This window comes from Sparus aurata, chromosome 13 (assembly GCF_900880675.1).
Source record: "Sparus aurata chromosome 13, fSpaAur1.1, whole genome shotgun sequence".
NCBI lineage: Eukaryota > Metazoa > Chordata > Actinopteri > Spariformes > Sparidae > Sparus > Sparus aurata.
The window spans coordinates 30320105-30343237 of record NC_044199.1 but is presented as its reverse complement, the minus strand read 5'-3'; the positions used below and the strand labels follow the sequence as shown (position 1 = coordinate 30343237).

The window sequence follows — 23133 nt, the reverse complement described above, 5'->3', positions numbered from 1 at the left end:
AACAATTAGCTGATTAAAAGAACATTTGTTGCCAACTTTTTTTTTTTTTTTTTTTTTTTTTCATTTTTCAGGCAAATAAAGTCAAACATTCAGTGGCTCCACCTTTTTAAAGGTGAGGATTTGCTGCTATTCTGTGTCATTTATGACAGAATATGATGATATTTTTTTTTGTTTTGTTTTGGACTGTTGGTTGGAAAAAACTGGTGAAATCAAGACATCACTTTGGCTCTGGGAAATTGTGATGAGCTCCCCACCCCCCCCCCTTTTTTTTTTATATATTTAATAGACTAAACCAATCATTCCTAAACTTAAAAATAACACCTGAAAATGAGAAATCAGCTGTGGTCCACCCAAACTGAACCTGAATCACATCTGTCTGACCAACACAGGAGATGAAGATGATGACATTTGTAAATTTGTAAATGTAAATATTTAATCATAAATGTTTAATGGCATTTATTACAAACTTCAAATTAAAATTGTTTTATTTATTTATTGTAAATGACTTCACACAGCCCACACTTTGGGAATCAGCGGACGAAACACTTAATCAATCATTATAACAATCTACAATTTAATAAATAGTGGAAATGAATTAAATAATTGTTAGTTGCAGTTCTAGTTTTTATGTTTGGCTCCCTGCCTTGTTGCCTCCTGTACACACAGGTGACACAATACATGTTCCAGACGACTGTTACACACTGTTACCGCTGATTAACAGGTGGGAATAACACACTTTAAAAAAGGCAGTGAAGAAGAAGACCGAAGCTGCAAGCTAATAAACATTGCCTGTGTTCCAATGCCCATACTACCAAAAGATATAACAAGTGTCAATCGGCCTACCACTAGTTTGTCAAAAGCAGTATTATATGCTAAATTTACCAGCATCTCTGACTGCACTCAGTGGCATTTTGCAGTTTGCAAGCCAACATGGTTCTCTGGACTATTGTGGCCCACAATCCTCTGTGCTGCAGAAGATGTGTCACATGACTGAGCTGCTGAGAGAGCACAGGCAGATGACAACGCATTCAAGTGTAAGTACTACAGATTTCTGGCAACTCGTGTGTGTATAAATAACATGTTGATCTACTATTGCTGTACAAAGCTAAGTGGAGGATGAAAGTTTAAGGCAAAATGTTGTGATGAAGTAAAGTAAAATAAACTGTTTTTAAGGGAAGCTGCAGAACCTGCCAAGAGTAGAAAAGAAAAAAAAAAGTGATGTGATTTGGAAAGCAACAACATATATAAACAATGCAGGTTTCCAAGGTTTTTTTTAAGTATCAACTTGGTAGATGTTTAATGATGAAGGAAATGTTTGGAAATTTTTGAGCCCCCCAAAAAAACCAGATGATAACTCAGATTTATCTCATACGAATACAAAAATTAGGATGGTAAACAAAAAAAGACAGCAACATTCAAAACACGTCAGGAATTATAGGATCAACGGACCAAAACACCTCTGATCGTGTTGTTTTTAAAATGAAAGTAATACGTGAGTATTTATTACTTCAGACTCAAATTATTTCATGTCAAACAGTTTTATAGAAACTCTAGGAGAAGTCACAAAGAAGTTTTAGAGACGTTTTTTGTGGACTCACATTTGCCTTAAAGGTTCCCCAGTATACTGTTACTCCGACTTGTTCCACCTCTTTTTAAAGCATTCTAACGAGCAAATGCACGGTATAAATATACTACTGTAAAACAATTAAAACAACAGTTAACCATATTTTAGAAGCTAATTAAGGAGTCACTTATGATACAATCTGGGTTTATTAAGACATTGAAACAAGATGAAAACGAACACACCCGCAACTTAAAGCACTAAGAGAGAAATATTTAAAAACGTTGCGTTTTGTGTTGAATGTTCACAAAAATATATTTTTAAGAGGATTTTTTGCACTGTTTCGTGAAAGTAGCCAACAGTGAATGCGACACACACACACACACACACACCCTCAGCTGCTCTGGACAGTTTAACCTCATGCTGGCTGTGAAAGGTAACTCCAGTGAGGCTGCTCTCTTACCGTAACACACATTAATTCTCAGCTGTCTGCAGATGTTGGAGTCACCGCGAGACGAAAATGTATTTACTGGATCTCTCGGGAAGTTTAAAAGCTTGAAATGTGTTTGATCGGCTACATTTGATTTGCACCGTGGTTATTCACACCAACTGTGGTGTGGTGGGAGAAAGGCGTCATCTGACAAGCTGAGGACAGTAGTTGAGATGTCAACATAGTTTTTTTTTAATAATCGGTATCAAACAATCACTTTACTATTAATAAATCACCACGATATTCTCCAAACTCTGAATTATATTTGATGTATTTATATAAAAACTAATCATTTTGGTGCTTGTTTTTTTCCCTTGAACCTTTGCAGATAAATCCTTTGACTGACGATCTTCCAGTTTTATACTGACTGACAGTAGCAGAATATTAGTTTTAGCTTGTCATGGGTAAAAAGATGAACATTTGCCACAGTCTTAGATGCTCATTGTGCTGATTTGATGACTCTTTCTCAAGAATCAGTTGAGGAGAGTTCACATTTTAAGACACAAAATAAAACTGCTCAGCTTATTCATTTTTATACAAATCAAACAACTACAAATAAAAAACTACAAATATATCTCAGTACACAAGGAACTGCTCTTATTGTTGACTTCATGGGCAGAAACAGATAATTAGATTTTTAAAATGTGCTTTCAGGCCAAATCAAGTCACTCTGTGACACTAAACAAGTGCGAAGGGTCGCTGTCCGACACAACAGAGGAGGAAAACGACGTCCACTCAGGAGTTATAGATCTTATTCACCCTTTCAATGAACCTTGAGATGCACTTAGAGGTTGTTTCCAGCAGCCGTATATCACGGCTAACAACACAGGAGATCCTCTTCAGAGGAGCCTGGCATGAGTTTAAGCCTCAGTGCTGCCCCCTAGTGGAAGACAGCTCGGATATAAACACATGAGAGGGGCCCCGTTTACAGGAAGTCCATCTAAATGTGTTGGATGAGAGGTTTAGAATCATTCAGAAATCTTGTTTTGTCTGGATTAACAGTCAAAAACCCCAAAAAATATTAAATTTACAATGAAATAAAACATTTTCAAATCTGAGAAGCTGGAATCATATAATGTTTGCATGATCAACGATTTAATCAAATGAATATCAGCTTTTTCTGCCATTTATTTTTAATATACTTATAAACTTGATAATGACTGTAGAACCATCAGCAAGTTAACATGGTTTATTTGGAAGAAAGAAGGAAAAATCAAACTAAGATAACAACTTCCCCTAAAGAAATGAATCCAGATCCTGCAGGAGAGTCCTCGGTGTAATGACACTGCTGTCCGGTGTGTTCGCCGCCTGTTCGAGCCTTCTGCTATCTGACTGACGAGGTTCAGTAATCAAAGAATTTGTTGACCCTCCCTCCCGTTCACTCACCTCTCCTCTGGTGCTCATCCTCCCATCCCTCTCTTTTCTCATTTGTCTGTATGTGTCGAACACAAATGCAGATACGTACGTACACACGACTGCACACGCACACACAGGCAACGTGACCAGAAACACAAATAAATGGGAAAATGTGTAGTGCCTGTGCATTTGACCACCACATTCTTTCCATTATCAGCCTACTCAGAAAATGCTGGCACGTGACTGTCATCCAAACCGAGTGTTTACATTCAGTAATGCAGTGAGGAGGAAACTTAAAATAGCCTATAGATTATGTTTTCTGTGTTGTATCAGCCAAATGGTTCATGTGGCATCTACTGTTTCTCCAAACGTTCTCCGCCAATGTTTACCAGCTGCGACAGCATCAGCTGGTGATGTTTTCACCTTGTGGGTGTCCGCGTGTTTGTCATCATGGCAACATGTGTTCCTGCAGACATGATTGTAACTACCACAGAAGCAATTCCAAGTATTTTGTCTGGTGTTTATAGGTCTGTGTGTCTGTGGACAGATTTTTTTCAGCGTGACAGCGCCACAACCATGTACCACGTTACAGTAATATGTTCATTTTACCGGTAACGGAGTAATTTAATGTGTAACTATTGATATTTCAGTAATTTATTACTACAGTTATGTCACGCAAGATGTTACAAACTGAGTTATTGACCGAAGTGAAGCCTTTATTGCCTTTTTTTAAAGAATCCATCCACACCAACATGACCATATTAATGTAGGCTGTGTGTTTAATATAGCCGAGCCTTTAAGTTCTTTGTTCAGTCTCTGATTGAAATGAGCCAAGTTTCGTAGCCAAATGACAAGGCCCAATCGTCCGTGCATACCTAAATATGCATTCTTGATTCACGTACGCCCATGCATCCCTTGTTTATTTTAAAGATTTAGGCTTTTAAATTGTTCTATAGAGGTTATTTGGGCATTTTGTTGAAGGTAACTAAAAAGGAGTGTAATAAGTAATACATTACTCTGCATAGACATCAATCCCGTAATGTAAGACATTACTTTAAAATGAAGGTTACCAGTAATATGTAATATATTGTATTTTGAAAGTAACATGCCCATCACTGGTCATGAAACTGTTCATGTGTGTCATTTGAGATAAAAATAAAGCCTAGATTAAAGATGGTCGTGGTCCAAGCAACAGCTGTGGAACATAACAAGCAAGGTAGGAAGCAGGAAAGGAGCCAAGCTGCAGATCAGTTTCGCACCATCTTGTCTGTTTGTTTGTGGACGGATTTCTGCCAGTGTGACAGTTTCACAACCATATTGTCCTTTGGGATCAAACTGCAGGTTCGGTGACTGGACGACTGTGGAGCCTCAGGTCTCGATGTTGCAGGGGATCGAGGCGGGTGCGATCCCGTCTGTAGTTTAGCTGGTGTTATCATCATATGGAGTGATCTGGCTTGTGATACGCCCTCCTGCTACTCAACTGTCCTGCTATATTAAATCATCTCAACAGTAATTATCAACGTAGCCCATTATGGTGTTGTGGTGCAGTGCTGGTTTCGGTCTCGACATCTGGTAAACAGTCAGCGGAGATGGAGGCGACAGAAGCACCAGAGACTGAGCTGTTTGTATCCCATCTCCTCCCAACACTCAAGATTTAGAGGCGATACTTCTCTGACCTTAACTGGGTATTTTGCTGAATAACCATCGCCTATCATGTTGACTATAAATTGTGAATGATTTTGGAAAATATTATATGTTTAATGTTTGATTTATCTGCTGAAAAATAATGTTTGTTCATGCGAAGTTAGACAACTAAAACGAGTTGGTTGCGGTCTTGGAAAGATTGCGGAGGAATGAAGATATCGTAGTGAGACTGCACTATGTGATCTTCAAAGCTGTTCACCTTTTTGTAATTTGAATGAACGGACTCTTAATGCTTTTCTCCAATATTCCAACATTTGAATGCAGATAGAAAACTTTTATGACAGGGTGTGAATGTTACGGTTTGGATGTCAAATTGTGAGGAAGTCGCAGTTGCGGCTGCGTACATGAATGTCAGGAATTTTTTGATCATTCTGGGACACGAAAACTCTCCATCGATTATTTTTGAGTTAACAGCTCATTAAACTAACCACAAGTCAGACACACACACACACACACACACACACCTCTGATTTTAATAGACACTAAGACACTTCAGATCAGGGGGGGATCAGATAATGCTTGCCCTGCATGCCCCTTTGCCCCTGATCTTTGCCTCCCCTACACCCACACACACACACACACACACACACACACACGCACACACTGCACCATCACCAACCTCCACCTATCCGTCTCTCACTATCAGCTGCTCCCTGCTGCCGTATGTTTTTCAGAGGTCAGAGCTGTTTGTTTGCCCGGAGGCCCGTCGTCTGATAGCCCGTGTCGGACTACGCCTGCCCCTCCCGCCCCATCTAAAGCTGAGCCGTTATCAGCCGACTCCCTGGCAACTCCAACCTTGTCTTTTAAAAGGAACACTTCCCCTGGAAATTATGGAGAGACTCGGGCAGATAGACACAGTCTCTATCTGTCACGGTGGAAACCTCGGCACAGACAGGATGACAGCTTCGGGGCAGATTCCACCTACTCCAGGTTCAAATGCATCTGCTGACCTCTGATTTAGGTCTCAGGCCCTGTCACACAGGATTCACTCATTATCCCTTTAAGTTGTCCACATATTTTCAAGAAGAAGTTGAGTTCCTTTTAAGGAGAAGAACAATTGTGCTTATTTTCAAGAGGAATTTAAATCCCTACACATCCAAAAGTTGACGTATTTTTGACTGCAGCAAGACTGAGTGTAGTTTAGAGTAAACTAGGTCCTCTTGTGGTGAGGTTGACTCGATGAGGTCTAACTGGGATAGAAATGGAGGGAAAATAGAAATCAGTTGCTCTCCTCCTCAATCAACTGCAAGTAAATGCGAGTACAGCCACGCTTGCTACTCAGCAGCCGTTCACATGGAAAGGTTTTCAATAGAAAAGAAAATAGTGAACTATTGTTGTTTGTCCACATGACGGCAGGGCTTTGGGGGCCTGAAACTGCAAACTTTTGAAACTGGGTTCTAAGGTGTAATCTCTTGAAAACACCAGCCCTACTGTCACCGTGTAAAGTGGAAATACGCTGTGAAAACGGCGATGTCACGGCCCACTTTGCACATGTGTGTTACGAGTAGGAGGACAACAATAACAATGGCGGAGTGTGTGTTTTGCGTTTGTGCGGAGACGCGTGATGTTATTCTGAGGTCAGTCATTACAAAGTCACACCACCAACAACTGGCCTTGCATGCATACTGCAGCGTTTTTAAGAGGGTTTTGCCGATCCATGTGCACAGGGATTCTCTTTCAGATGATCTCATCTGAACGCAGGCATTTTTTTAAACCCAACCGGTCTGACTACCGATGCTCGTTCCAAGTGCTTGTTCATGACGGAAGTCTTGTGTCTAGACTGGCTCGGGTTTAAAAGTGTCATGAGATGACTTTTGTTGTGAATTGGCGTTGCACAAATAAAGAGTGATAAAAAAGACAGATTTATCAAGACCGTTGTCATGTAAACGTGGCATCAGTGAGGCAGTGTGTAACCAGAGATGTGCTTTGAGCTAAATGCTAACATAATGACGATCCTGACATACTGATGAGGATGTTAACGCAACTGATTTACCATGCTGACATTTGCTAATATGCATTAAACACAAAGTACAGCTGAGGATGATGGGAATGTCATGTTTGATGGTTGAGTTGTGATGAGATGTCAAGGGATCAATTTAATAACATTCATCTTCCAATTCTTCCAGTGATATTTGAGATATTTCAGCCAGAGTTGCTGCTAACATGGTTTCTAAAAACCCAATCGCGGGAATAAATTATGCCAATTTCTGAAAACTAGAGGTACATTTGAAACTTAAATACCCACTTCTTCTTAATGTTTCAACTTGTTGTATCTTTATGTTCAATTTCCTATTTTATGTCATTTTTTTTTTTACAAACATGGCTGGGAAGCGTATTAAAAACGTCCAGTGGTTTCACTCCTACAGATGTTGAAACACAGTGTTATACAGTGATCTCAGACTCCCCCACTTTCCAACATGACAGCTCATATACGTGTAATGTGGACACGATATGACACACATCATATACATTTTGTTATAAGAAGTTATTTGAGTGCACAAAGAAAGAATGTCAACATTCTGGAACACAAACTGGAAACAACGCAAACTGGAAAAGTTTAACTGAGTCAAAAACACTAAAATGATATCAGCATGCCAGCAGCAGAAATGACTTTGTGCATTGTGTAATAAAGCGAAAGAGATCCAAATACGTAGGAGTATAAAAGATGAGGCTGTACAAAGTTGGAGCAAATCATACATTTTAAAATTAAAGAATAAAACAAAACACTAAGATGTTCTGAGGTCTGACAGTGGATAACAAAACAATAAAAACTTGCTCCAGTTGTGTTGAAATTATGCTTATTAATTCAATATTTTCAAATAATGGAAAAAACTGGAAGCAATCCCCTTTTGGCCTTTTTAAAAACCTCCCTCGCTGACTGGAAACGCAGCTGTCCGTTTGACCAGAGGAGAAAAAAAAGAAAAGAAGAAAAAGCTGTGATGAAATTACTCCCCCAACACTGGATCAAACCCAGCGGGGAGGGGGGTGCCGACCACCTGATTAAGCAACATGGAGGAAATGAGAGAAGCAAAGGGCTCCATTTTCTCCAGGAGAGAAGAAAGAATGGGCGGGGACGGACGAGGGGGTTGTAGGTGGGATAATCTGTGTACATATGTGTGTGCGGGGGGCGTCGGAGGGTGTGCGGGGTTAAAGTCACAGATTTTAAATCAGTTCTTTGGCCTTTAACGGGCGCAACAGAAGCCCAGTATGAGCGAGCAGAACAAAGAGGGCAGCAGTGGCCTCGACCAATTAACATTCCTGCAGCCTTTATGAGCCGCCTGGACCCGCCCCTTCACTCACACCTCGTAAAAGTCACAAACATCAATTCTTGCAAACCATAACTGTCATTATAATCCCATTAAAAACAACCCACTGAGCAATTTACAGTGAACACCAGGGCCAAGTGTGCCAGCAGAGGGGAGGGATCGCCTCAGCTGGAACGCCAAAACCGAACAAAAATGGGAACGTTTATTGGGAGTAATTTGACAAAATATGACATGATAGAGACTCCAAACTGAACAGAAACTCTCTTCTGCGCCATCCTCTTTTTAATTCAACAGGTCTTGAAAAACATCAGGCTGACCACACAGTACAGATGTTATTTAAAGCTGGTTGAATCAATTTAAAGCCACTAGAGGGCAGAAAAACACCAAAAACATGATGATAAAAGTCCAATAGTCTCTCCCCTGTAGCTCTGGTTTCATCTCTGCCAACTCATGACACAAATATCTGGCTTCTAAGCTGCTAAATGCTCCACATTTTTTACCAAAGAGTCACTAACTTTGTAGTTTTGGTGCTGAGCAGTTAGTGTTCAGTAGGTTTTCAGAAATGTTTTTCTGGCCTTTTATTCTGCATAGTACTATAAAAAGCAGCACATTTCAGTACACGTGCAACTCCTAACAACACAAATTAGTCGTTTCCTTCATCCAAGACTGACAAAATACTCAGTTAAACAAAAAAGGAACAGTTTGGTATCATATCAATACTGTCAAACTACTGAGGTCAAAGCATTTATGCATTCAAGTGTCTAAAAGGAAGAGATCTTTGTAACACATACATTTTTTGTTATTGTGTACTTACATATCCCAAATATTTCAAACAAATGCTACAGTGGCTACAACTTCAACACGTAAATCACCAGATGACGCGTCAGAGAGAGAGAAAGAAAGTCTGTGATCATTATGTAAGTTAACATTACTTATCATGGACAAGCATGACTTAAAAAAAAACATCAAAACATTATAGCCTGACTCATGTCAGATAGATTTTCTTCAACAGCGGCGCTTGTTTAACAATGAAGATGACAACTACACTAATCCCGCGCTACCCGCTCTTTTGTTATTGTTTCGATTGACAGAACTCTTAAGTAGAAATTACATACAGCGCATTTAAAGGTGAAATTTGTAATAAAAGTTCAGGGTGGCGGCCAACCTGTCCTACAATCCCAAAGCGTCATCATTTGACTTTTTTTTTCCATCATGCATAACATTTCATCAACAGTTTCTTGTCTTTTTCTGACAGAAAGGAGCCACCACACAGAGGGTGGACAAAATTATAAAACACCTTACAACACTGTCAATCAGATTGAACAGCACTGTAACATTCCATTTATCTTTTATGAAGTTTAAAGTTGTATCCTGTTATTTTGGGTTTAGAGTTGATTTAGACATGAGACATCTTATCCTTACTTCTTACTTCTTGTGTTTAACAGGGGACAAATTAACTGAAACATGGCACAAAAAAAGATAAAAAGGTTTAGCCAAAAATGAGGAAGTAAAAACATAAAAAATATTCATCCATCACTTATGTTTAACAGTAAATGTTGATTGTATCCTTACCTGTGGACATATTTCACATTTTTCTGAATGTTTCTTCACTGAAATGAATTGATTAAAAAGGTACCAATCGAACTTCTCAGTTTTCCCTATGATTAATAACATATTGCACAGTTGTTTTTCCTGGACACACTGTGTTATCACTAAATCAAAACACAGGAGTAGTTGATGATGCACTGTGACCCCACATGGCCTCAACCATGTCGGCTCATAATGACGTGTGTGGCTCCCTCTACTGGATGTTTTAGGCACTACGTGGTTATTTAAAGGATGCATTCTGCTATTTTCTGTGCAGGATGCACTTTGCTCTATATTTGCTTACTGATCAACGTATTCATGTCCTGTTGCCTTCTCTTAACTGTATACTGTATAAATATGTAAATATGCAGCACAATGTTTTCATTTAGCGCAGTTTTATTGACAAAAGATTGATAATTATTGAAAGCCAAAATGTTAAATGTGACAGACTTGAACAAAGAAAAAAAAAAAAATATATGTATATATATGTATATATATATATATATATATATATATATATATATGGAGAGAGAGAGAGAGAGAGAGATAAATAATTTTTTTTTGTTTTGTTTTGTTTTTTTGTCTGTCACATTTTTTTTCTTTTTTTAAAAAAAATCATTGATAACCATACTCTGTGTATGGCTCTGTGTATGGATACTACTACTACAGAACCAGAACTTTAAACAAAGAAAGAGAAAACTACAAGATGAGATCATTAATTAGCTAATACATGCTCATGCTACAGTTGCCTGTAAAGGAGAAAGTACATGGGATGAAATAATCTCAATAGATTATATTTACAGGCACAAATTCATGTTCAGTCAGTAACATGGGTACAAGCATTTTCTTTTAACCGCTATGCTTTGATATGAACATGTTGGTAACATCTGTAGCAGGTTGTGTTTGATAACGGTGACGAAGAGGTTATGTGGTCTTGGCCCCGACGAGAACGACTTGGTAGTTTCTTTTCTTCATCTCTCTGGACATCTGACACCAGGAACAGGATGTGCAGAAGGTCGAATACACACAGTCCCGACACATGGTGCCCTGAAGACACAATACAGTGATCAACAGGTGAACGATTATCAGTCTAGATTACACCGACACACCTTCATACTAGTCAAACATATCCTCGCCTCCTCTATGTGTCACTTATGTGTAAACTGCAATTACATGTAACCGGATTAACAGTTATCAATCTTTCTACACACCCACGAGCCAAAATGTCTTTTATTTTTTATCTACCTTTATTTCAACTTGGTCTTTAGAAACTATATGTCGAAGGTTTACAGATTACTTACTCTGATGCCGTAGCGCTGCCGCATGGAGACCCTCATGGACATTGTGATGGGAGGGATCAGGCCGCCAAATATTTCCAGCAGGGGGAGACAGAGGCACTCACCATAATCTCTGGTGGTTATACAGGCGAAACATGGACAGCACCAGAAAGCGAAACAACCTGAACCAGGAAAGACATAGCAACAGAAAAAGAGCACAGACAATGATACAAGACACACCTACAGACGCTCTGACGCAAATACACACATGACTTCCTAACAAACACATGAAGATATGAGAAGGTTTATTGATTGTCTTCCCATAATAACTATTATGGTTTCACGAAAGGGTAAAGAGTCGGGATTCCCTGTCTCTCTCTCTCTGACATCAGATTTAGTGGCATAATTTCCAGGGTTTTTTCATCTAACATGGTTTTAAATACGTAAATTAAAAATGTTGCTCAATACTTTGACATCTCTTTGGTGTTAAGATTTTAAAGATAAGAATCAAATCAACGAGGGAACGACTTGGTAGGATAACTGTATTTTTATGTATCTGGAAATAACAAAATAGTGTGTTTTTAATTTATTAGATATACTTCAGGAGAAACTACAGAAAAAAAATAGGACTTATTCTGAAAGTGAGAATACAGTGTCTTTTTGTTAATGTTTATGTAGCACTTTCTATAAAGGTCCTTGTAACAAGTGATAATAGGGATGTAAAGGTCCTTATTAGATTGTTGTAAACATTAATAAGAATGTAAGTGTTCATTATAGCATCATAAACATGTTTTTATGTTTTTAACATTTATAAGCACTTGCTAAACTTGCTAACAGTTTATAGACTGCTTAAGAAGTTGATAAGATTAAAATAGTCTAAAATATCACTTCACATTTACTGAGATTAACTAACTTGCCCGTTATGTCATTGTTAAACCTTTGCAAAGCGTTTCTTGTGATATTGTAAGATGCATTTATTAGCAGTTAAAGGGAGATTCTGCTATCTTTAGACCTTGAGACCTTTGGGTTAACTCCAAACTCCTTTCATGTTTCAAGCGTTGTCTTCCGGCAACAACTCACCTCTCGTGAGTTTCTGGTTATAAAAAGGATCTTCTTATTTAAACCCCCTGTTTGTAAGATAGTTGAATCTCCCAAATCATCAAATACTGACCGTTGGGAGGGCGGATTGTGGAATGAGACTCAAATCAACTTTGTTAAGAGAGGTTAGAGGTTTTACAAGAAAGTCCATCTGGAAACAAATTGTTTTTGCAATCTTGTCCAACTGGAATAACAACCTTCGACTGTACGTGGAAAAAACAAGCGAGGGAATGTGACAGTCATAATTGCCCCAAATAATTACGTTGTAGCTAGACTGATACAGAAACTATAGATGGGCATGAATAGTTAACACACTAAAACATATGTTCCAGGTAAAAAAGAAACATCACAGTTTTCCTTTAAAATGAATCAAATGCTTACACTGAGGAACGTCCTCACAGCAGTCACATATCCCTGATCCCCACTCATCAGAGTTTTGGGCCACCATCACAGGCCGAGGCTGCTGGACCACAAACGTGGACATGATGGCGTCTGAAGGAGGAACCAGGAAGCAGAAGTCATGTTAACCATATTTAATAAGGTCACGTGTGTGAGATAAAATCATACACAAAGGGCGACAAACGACGTCTTGGGAGTTGGTGACATCTCTGCGGGTACATACAAAATATTCCCTGGACTTTGTGGTTTCAGTGAGAACACCATAGTGAGATTTTGTGGTATTGGAACAGGGTTTGATGAATATTTGTTCTTTATAAAACACTGAAGATGCATCACAGAGCACACATTACTATCATTTGATGTGTTGTTTGAGATATTCCAGTTTACTGTTGCACCTTTCATGCATTTAGTATATGTGGGGGCAGCTGTGGTTAGGAAGTAGAGCAGGTTCACCAAAGGGTTCGATTCCCAGCTCGTGTCCTTGAGCCAGTGCTGCGCCTGATGATCACATAGCTCCCTGGAACAGCATCTCGCTTTCATCAGTGAGCACATACGTCAAATTGTAAAGTGCTTTGTATGAAGCACAAATAATTAGAGAGTGACAAAGCCATGAAGTTCACAGCAGGCACGAGTGACAGTGAATGTTCAAAAGCCAAACCTGAACGATCAGATTAGAAACAAGTTTGACTCTTGGTTTTGGGAAGCAATGACAAATGTCATCTTTCTACCTTCAAATCAGATAACACATACACACGTTTCATCCTGGAGGGAAATTTCAGTGTCTTTAAATTTGAAAGACCTGAACGCTGAAACACAGAATGTGAATGTCAATCCAACACTTTTCCTCAATTTCCAGAGGCCCTCTGAAAAAGCTGTGTTGTAAAAAGTACAAGTAAAAGTGAAAATATCTTATTGAAAAGTACGATGAAGAGAAGTGACACCATTTTATCAACAACCACACTGGAAATGTCCAAGAGCAAACTACAGTTTACGTATGTAGCTTCATCAGATTTACTCAGTATTACATTCCCAACATGTGTTTCCGTAAAAAAAATTGAAAAAAATAATTCTAACAAAGTTATACAGTTATTTAAAAATGAAATAGACAATTCCAGAGAAATATAGTTGATTATTGAGTCTCACTCCCAGGTTGACAAATATTTGCATTGCATTTGGACAGCAAACGGGCTGCGATGATCTGGGAATGAGACTCAGTAATCAAATATATTTCTCTGGAATTGTCGACTACAGCTGTGAATAAAGTTGTTTGAGAACAGAGATTTATTCTGTGCTTAACTGCCAAGAGGTGTTTTGGAAATCAAGCACATAACAAAAGATATGTAGCAACATGTGAAATGCGTAGTTTGCTCTTTTTAATGTATAAAATTGCTAAAATGGTGTAAAATGTATCCTGGTGTATGCTGGAATATTGTTTTTTTTGTTTTGTCTTTTGGTCCGCTGTAAAATATACTTATGTTTACATGTATGTGTTTACAGTCAACTGATTATCCGTCTGGCCCATGATCAGATATGATTTCCAGCATTTTTCTGGTTACTGTAATCAGTGTTTTTGTTTATCCAAAAAGTAATTATGTGAAAATGGGTTACTTTGGCACTGACGCGGCATGAAAAATGCAAAGTCACTAGTCACTTATGTTATTAAATAAAAGTAGTGGAGTAAAAAGTACAATATTCGCCTCCAAAATGTAGCGGAATGACAGTAAAAAAAGTAGCACCAAAAATCTCAAAAATGTTAAGTACATTCCATCTATCGAACAAAGAAGTAAAAGTGCAAGTGAATAATATACATCCATCCAAAATGACGGCCTAGTTTGAGTGATTAATGATTGACAGCTTAGTCTGCTCAGGACGTTCTCACCGTGGAATCAGTGTGACGTGTTCCCTCGCTGCCTATTTGAACTCTTCACACCCACATTTCACAAATTTTTTTTTAGTTTAGTGTGTTTATTTCGGTCTTGTAAGAAAAAAAACAAATACAATAGACAAATATAGAAGTATAAATACAAAACAAAACAAAACATAACAAAACAAAAACAAAATAAATCAAAAACAAAAACAAATCAAAACAAAAACACAACAAGCAATACAATACACTTTGACCGAAAAGGTGTAGGCTGAAGCATCAGCTTATTTTGCCTACCCTTCTTAAATTAACATTTTCCGTTTGCTCATTTTAAAAAATCTCAATCTCAACATATCAGAACGCTTGTGAAACACCAATTTTAGGTCATTTTAGCCATCAAGTCGTTAACTTGCAATATACATACTGTTTTACTTTAAAATATGGTTTCAGCCGATGAAGAACATGATGTATTTATAATGATGAACGAAGTCCCCTTGAGAAAAGTACCAATTCTGTTGATGGCACTTAGTGTTAAGGCATTAACAACGTGCCTTACAATAATATATATATATATATATATATATATATATATATATAATCATTGAACGAAAGAGACATGATGATACAAATACTGAATATAGACTTGTTAAGGATAATAAAAGCAAATTCATATGTAGTATCTACATATTAAAACTGAAGTCTCTTCCTAAAGAACAGTTAATGTCTCACCTGTGTTTCTGTACAGTGAGGGAGCTTTGAGTTGGACGTCCTGTCACAGCTTCTGTCTGCACTGACGTGTCATTTCTCAGCATGTTCAGAAATACCTACAGACAACAGAACACCTGAAAGGCAAAACCAGACAAACCAGTCCATCCAGCCCTGCTATTATTTATTGCAACCTCAGAGGATCAAGGAAAAGAGGTTGGGCCATCACATGATCACCGGCGAAACCCATGTCATAATGAGTGAAAATAACGTGACATTGTTTCCCTGAAACACACATAAGTTAAAGAGGTGAACTTCCTGTTGCTTTATTTTGATAAGTGCTATTCAACATGCATCTAGGTCTCTCTGCTGACAATTTCATTGGTTTGTTTAACACTGTGATCAATTTTCTAAAACCTGACACACACATAACATACATACACATTATAATAAATCCAAATATCATTTGCAAAGCTGGACAATACTGATGACAGCCTATCCACAATTCCTTGTGCAATCAAGTAAGCAAGCTAACATAACCATACACTTAATCAGTGTGAGGCACCTATCTGTAACAGCACACTAGTCAGCTGACTATACATAATAACATCACATTTCTTTCTGTTAAATGTTGTATTTAATGTTTTGACTTACCTGATTTTGTTGTGTTATGGTGTATTGTTTAAAATATCCAGGGGTTTCACGATTACAAATGTTGAAAAAAAACTATCTCGAACAGTGGTCTCTCGCAACCAAACCGTCAGAATAAATGTAATGCAAAGTCAATTCAATCATGTCTGTGCTTATGGTCTGGTTAGGTTAAGGCATATGTCGTGGTCCGTCATCAAAATGACCCAGTGGTTTCACACTTACAAATACAGAAATGCAGACTCGAACTCCCTGTCTCTAACTCCACAACCTTCTGATGTGAAAGTCAGGTCAAAAACATGCAATGTGATGCATTGTGCCACAAATGCCGATATACTCTTGCACGTTAGCAGTTCACTTTGCTGTTGTTTGCAGAAAAGTAACTGCTAACATTTCATCCTGGAAACTAGGCTTTCTCTGGTTTTGCAGCTGTGAGCGTTGTGAGCACAGTTTGATTGGATCTTAATATGCCAGGTATCTCGTTTGGTGGAGCTGCCAGTTATAAGCACGGTGCACGGGAGCAAGGCATTTTACTGCCAGTGTCGTGCTCCCATGAGAGTTAATGGAATTTTAAAGAACCCAGTTGTACATGTTAGAGGGTCATGTGTAATACAAAGCGTTACATGTGTGGATCACACTACTCTGCCTCTGGTCAACAAGTCACGATACAGCGTCTGACTGGTTGACAGACTCAACCTACGGCGTAATGGGATCGCCAGTGGACAGCTGACAATCGTACTAACAACAATAACTGTTTTCCATATGGGAAATATAAATAATAAATAATCACAGAAGACATTCAGACCTTTTATGTTTTATCATTATGGATTCATGATATACAAACAGACCAAATCCTATTAGTAATGCTTTGTATTACTTTGTTGCTTGCTATAGAAGAACATGGTCACTAGTTAATATTTTGGGAATGTGAACTGAAATTGTGAACTATGAACGTGAACTAGTTCTTACTTATCTGTGTGAACTGAACTCTGAGGTGGCTTATGTGAAATGTACACTTGCGCAATGCTGCTGACCTAAATGTATGGACTACATTTACAGCTGGCTGACATCCAGTTATGAAGCGAGCAAGAACAGTTCCAGATGTGTTTCCTGGCGGCTCTGATCGTTTTCTGACCACATGTTTGCATTTACATATGATATCCAGATGCTCACGAGTACATGCATTGTGTAAAAGTGGGTCAAACTTTTTTTACTGCTTCTTGCACAGAGACCATTCTGTCCTCTCTTTCTATATGATTGTAGAGCATTAAAATGGCAGCTTTAAAAATACATATCTTGCTCTTTCATTCAGAGACACCAGCATGGATTTTTTTTTACAGGATCATTTTTGTGAAGAAGGAGCAGAGAAACGAGGAAATGTTTCTCTTTTCTATCTTTGACAAGTGGTCACAAACACTCTGTCAAGTTACAAGTAGGCTACAGCCCGACTGGGGCCGGTGCTGAAACCCTGACCCTGACCTACAATATATACATTAACACACATGTTTTACAATGACACGAAACACTTGTGATGTCTGATACAAGCATGTTGCAGCATTCTTATAGTTTAACAATAAATGTTATTGTCTAAAATGATTTAGGGATTTAAATAATTATAACTTGCCCCAAACAGCTTTTCTGCACAATGTTCTGGAAAAAAAGTGTTTATGAATCCCATCGGGTCTGTAATCACCTCAGGAACCTCCATCAGAGGGAAACACAAGGAGGGGGGGATTTGAACAGTTGTCTATTTCCGCTTTAAGTTTAGACAACTACAATGTAAAATGACTTGGTTAAGTGTAGTGAAAGACTGCCGACATGGTTAAAAGAAAGAGACACACTGCAATTTGCAAAATCAAAATCAAACACGCCTGACTGGTCGAACCACCCACCCTGACCTCGCTGAGAGATTAAAGCCGGCATAAATCATCACAATACGTTGGCCTGGTCAGGAACACATGAGCAAACAAGTGATACTGTATTCTATCTAGTAGGAACCGTCTCTTAATCTCTGAGCTTCTCTGTGACCCTCTTTTGGGTGAATTAAGCAATAATGGGATATCAAGGTCACGCAACTGAGAAATCACCGTCCTGGCTCACAAACTATTTGAATAACTGGATAAGTAAAAGTGATGCAACCAGCGTTTTGAAGATTGAAAGGTTTCCGTTTGTATTTGTTTAAAAAATGTGGGCCGGGATCATGAGTAAATAAACCTCTCCCATCCTTTATCCTTTGACCTTTTAATGTGGCACAACATCAACTGCACACACAACTCACAGTAAAGGCTATGGCTGTACTGCGAGTGAAGGAATAATGCGCAGGAACCTCTCCATGGATAGAACTCAGTCGAACAGAGCAACATAAAGGGAAGAAGTATATGAATAGGATGAATTTGTTGGTGGTTAGTTACCTCACCAACCATCATTCAGACCCTGTAAAATCCAAGGTAGTCTTTAGCTTGGCCTTTGTGTGTCTTTTCTGCCCACTACCAATAACACACAGTCAAACTGATGAAGAATATGATGGTAATGATGATTGGGTTGATAATGCAGCAGCAGCATTTGGTCCAGTCATGATATCTACACGCACAAACAATCACTAATAAGACAGGAGATCCACCTTCATTTAGGTTAAAAAAAGACAATGCCACAGTTTTTTACCTACTACTCAGGTTGACAAAAGTAGAAAAACCGAAATGCACATCATATATTATATATGCAGTGGTCTCAGACCACTTTCCCATAGGAGTTATACATAGTTATATTTGATATACTGATCCTACTAAGAATTGAGCACATTTTGTGCAGGCAGCCTCAGCTGCTAACTTAAAGGGTAGCTTGAGAACAACCACATTTATACAGGGACGGGCATCAGATTGTTCAATGCATTTTAGTACGATTAAGTTATTTAAAGCTCCTGTTTGTAAGATGGTAAAACTGACGCTTTGGGTTTCCCAACTCGTCAGATACTGACGCTTTCAGGTGGTGGCCGACCCGACCTACAATCCTAAAGCGTCAGTATCCAACGAGTTGGGAAACCCAAAGCATCAGTTTTACCATCTTACAAACAGGAGCTTTAACAAATGAGGTACATATCGGCACCATCGTTGTCATTACCCTGACTTTTTTAATTACTACGTACTTCCACTTACATAGAAGACGTCAGTTGAGTAGGTGGTCCTGAAGTGTGGCCCAGGATGCATTGCTGTTCCCAATGCTAGAATGTGGCTACATGTGGCGCAGAACACCTCTGAATGTGGTTCGATGAAAGGATCTCAAATATGTCCCTCAATGTGTCTTAGATGTGTTCCCACCTTTACTTAAGGCTGTCCACTTGTGATCAGATCACTCTGAACGGATGATAATACCAGGTGGGACCAGGGCCGATGGTTCACACATATATAACATACAAAATAAAGCTCAGTATTTTCATTAAACAACTGTGACTATTTTTTTTTTTTTATAAAACATTACTTCAGCAGAAATAGTGTATTTACTGTAGACTGGATTGTGGCTGGTGTACAGTATAATCAGGATTATATGGCTTTTAGTGATGCTGTCTGTGTTCCAGCAGCTTTCCCATTCCCTTTGACCCAGTTTGAAGACTACCATGAGCCAGCACATACCGAGCAAACGTGACCCTGCTGGGCTACGATCCAACTCCGTCTCTTTGTCGGGACTTTGTTCAAGAGAGTTCTGTGAACGGAGGGGGAGCAGCTAACCAACATGTGAACAACAGGTTTTATCCTTAAATAGTTGGAATAGCTGAAATCAGTTGGGGATCATAACTCCATACTCATGACTTGTATCCTAAAACTCAATAATCCTGAGCCCTGCCATTGTGCTGTAAAGGCTGGCTGTTGATTATTGTTGAATATGTGTCAACAGACACATGGTCCTGCTTTATCCACATCAGATAAACCTGCTGAACTCAGCAACTAAAGACCACGGAGCACATGTCTGTGCAGAGCAAACATCAAGCAAAGCAGGAGCCCTGCACAACATCCAGACCTTCAGTACGAAATCCCATGAAGTGTTTCCCGGAGGTGGTTGAGTTCAGCAACAAGCAAAATGAGTGCAGATAAAACAGGAAGCTTATGAGATACATTTTAATGACATGATTTATCTGGCGCCAACAGCAACCAGGTCCCGCTGGAAAAAAACGCTGCTTAAATTACACTCTAAATGCAGAGGAAACATTTTTAAGCACCTTAACTTAAAACCGCTCATATTGAGCGAATCTACAAAACCTTCACTGACAATGCATTTCATTTATTTTTCAAGAGTATTTGCTCATGCCAACCATGCTCTGTCTTGACTAAATGTTGACAAAAACTGACTTGAAGCATGAGGCAGGGCTGAATCATGTTTTCATTATGTTTGTCTTAAGTTAAGCTTTACTGCATCAGCTATCATTCAGGTATAGAGAAAAAAAAAAAACACTCTGGCTTGTATGAATTTCTTTCAAAAATCGCATCACCTTGGGCGGCGTTAAACCCAGGATGCAAAATAGTATTGCATACTAACATACTGCCTACTGCATACTCAATCAGTATATGCTGCACACTGCATACTACACGAAAGTTTAGGTATGTTATTACCAGACAGCCGTTCACACTTAAGTATACTGTAGCAACACTTCCTCTCTGCATCACAGGACTGTATTGATCACAACATCTATGTGCTAGCTACTGCTGAATGAAAACTGTTTGAAACAAATGTATATCAACATTATGTCGACCACTTAATGCAATATTACCCAAGTATTATTTTAAGACAAAGAAGAAAAGGTAAATACACAAAGCAAAGGCTCTTGTTTCTGGTTCACATTTGATTCAAAGTATAAAGAACCACGGAAAACCAAACTATTAAGGTTACAGATCGACGGAGAAAAGTTAGCAGCTGTCAGTGTGCTACAGAAAGAGAGAGAGAGAGAGAGGGAGAGGGAGAGAGAGAGCAAAAGAGAGGGGGGGGTGAGAGTTAGTGAGAGGGAGAGAGAGAACAAAGAGAGAAAAGCGAGGGAGGGTCAGACAGAGAGAGCAGTGGTGCAGCAGTCAGTCCTGAGAGGAGGAAGGGGAGAGAAGAGAGAAACGAGGATCTCGCACTGAAATCTGGTATTGCCTTCATCTACACCTACATGACAATTTATTGTGTATATTTACGTATATGTACGATATGATTGATAAATTACTTTGATAAATGTTAACATATGTATGCATGTGTGTCTAGATAAGATAGATATGAACAAACCCCTCTGATACTGCAGGAACTCTGGGATCTAAACTAGAATTTGAATGAAATATTTACAAAACTGTAAACCAAGTATATCATTTGAATTACTTTTTAGTAAGTCGTTTTTTTGGGGGGGAGAGGGGGTTCATCATTAGGCAAAGAATACTCAAAAGAATGAAAAAGCACTCAACTGCATGCAGTTAATTACAGCTCTGTTCATTTGTAAAGATTTTCTAATGACACAAAATGTGTTTTTGGATCTTCCAGCAGCTCCAGAGAACTCTGACTCCAAACCCAGAGAAGGACTAATCACACTTTGACCGCACTACTGAAACAACAGCTTCAGCAACCACTGGTTAGTTTAGCACACTGAAACAGGACTACACACATATGAAAAGATAATCTTTTTTCAGAATGATTTCTTTGAGATTTACGCCGTTTGCATTGGTCCAACTTATATCGGTCTTTAATAGGATCTCTGCCTCCCCCCAGAGGAAACTTGATGAAAACACAGGGACCGCCTCAACCAGTTAAAAGAGGCATTTTTGCAACCAGCTTTGAATCAGTACAGTTTTGGTAGTATATGCAAAATATCAATGTTAAACTTGATCGCCAGACTTGTTTGTTAGCAAACAAATTAGGACTGTCGCATCAATTGCAGATTGGTAGTCTGCATTTTTGAAGCGCACAGTCATCATGTCATCTAATCTAATGCTTTAAAAATATGATTTGCAGGTGTTTTAGTACCTCAAACCCAGTGCAGAAGCAGAAGTAGGATGTCAGCCACATCAGACCCTCTGGAGAAGCTGCAGAGCCAAACAGACTCTTTCCTCACTGCAGCCAGGCTTCTCCGAGGAGGATGGATCCAGGAGGGGAAGAAGATGGGTTCAATACCTGCTGCGATTTGCCTGAAGAACCCCAGCAGCAGTGGAGTTTCTGACGTCACCAAAGACAGAGAAACACGCTCTGAAAAGAAGGCAGATGAAGTGAAACAGACAAGTGACGGTGGATTCTTAGCTAACAGACAAAGAGAAAGACATGCGGGTCTCTACATTCACACAGGAAGTGTTCGTGTTTGGGTATCCAGCTGTCGCACCACATACAGGAAGTCCAGGAGGTTCAAGGCCCCGATACTACCAGTCATTTCTGAGGTTTAGGCTAGTTTTGTACTTCGCCTCGGTTATGATACGAGTCGCTAATTTTCTTGATTAATCAAATTGTTGTTTGGTCTGTGTTTCCAAAAGCCTAAAATGACATCCTCAAAAGTCTAGTTTTGTCCGATCCCAAAATTATTCAGTTTACTGTCACAGAGGTGGAAATTAACCAGGAAATGTTCACATTTAAGTGGATGGAATCAGAAAATGTTACGTTACTTTTTGAGATATATGTGATGATGCTGAGTTTGTTTATTAAACTGCAAATATGTAGACATTTGGTTGGTGTTCTGTTATAGTTAAAAATATACATGATGGGTGTGAAATCAAGACTGGACATAATGTTTGTTCTTTTTTTTTATGTCTGTCCACACAGTCAATTTAGTTTGTCATTGAGCCATTTCAATCACGCTACACACTTCTATCTGTTCGATATTTGCCATGAATTTGTTGGCATCAGTTAGCAGCAGCTGTTTGTGAACCGTCTTTTTCAAGTAGGCAAAGAACAAGTAACTGCAGAAAGTAATGGAGAAAGCTTTCTTTGAGGTTTTTTTTGTGTGTGTGTGTTTGATTTCATTCATTTTCCTGAATCTCACTAACAAATGCAATTCCTTACAATTCAACTGAGATAAATTGGTCAACTGGTTTGGTGTTAACATGTACATGACCACAGGGTAACTAAAACATAATGAACATTTACATTAAACGAGTAACTGTAAACCAGCGCCATCTTGTGGTTTGAACTTAAATTAAGCCTCAGTGGCAAAAGGCCTTAAAACTTTGGATATTATT

General features: G+C 38.8%; 2 protein-coding genes and 1 long non-coding RNA gene across 7 annotated transcripts in view; 1 reads left to right on the top strand and 2 right to left on the bottom strand.

Moving 5' to 3' along the window:
* Positions 1–23133, bottom strand: part of LOC115593610 (histone H4) — a 68000-nt gene that overhangs the window by 41870 nt on the left and 2997 nt on the right. The window contains exon 2 of one of the 2 annotated variants that reach the window (XM_030437198.1): positions 21935–22153. The gene's annotated coding sequence lies outside the window, so the exon portion shown is untranslated. Of the gene's footprint in view, positions 1–21896; positions 22154–23133 lie in introns of those variants that run through there. The other variant, XM_030437197.1, reaches the window with a different exon arrangement.
* Positions 10577–22074, bottom strand: ponzr2 (plac8 onzin related protein 2). Of its 4 annotated transcripts, none has more exons than XM_030437185.1 (5): positions 21935–22071; positions 15332–15444; positions 12721–12831; positions 11266–11423; positions 10577–11011 (listed from the first exon to the last, which is right to left on the bottom strand). In XM_030437185.1, exons 3-5 carry the CDS (start codon positions 12821–12823, stop codon positions 10889–10891), a joined length of 384 nt encoding a protein of 127 aa, XP_030293045.1. In that variant the 5' UTR covers positions 12824–12831; positions 15332–15444; positions 21935–22071; the 3' UTR covers positions 10577–10888. The 4 variants fall into 4 exon arrangements, with proteins under 4 accessions (XP_030293045.1, XP_030293044.1, XP_030293046.1 ...); XM_030437184.1 differs by having other exon boundaries at positions 15332–15426; XM_030437186.1 differs by lacking the exon at positions 15332–15444 and having other exon boundaries at positions 21935–22074.
* LOC115593612 (uncharacterized) lies at positions 20966–22618 on the top strand. The gene is made up of 3 exons (XR_003986336.1): positions 20966–21069; positions 21455–21542; positions 21923–22618. It is a non-coding gene; the product is annotated as an uncharacterized LOC115593612 (long non-coding RNA).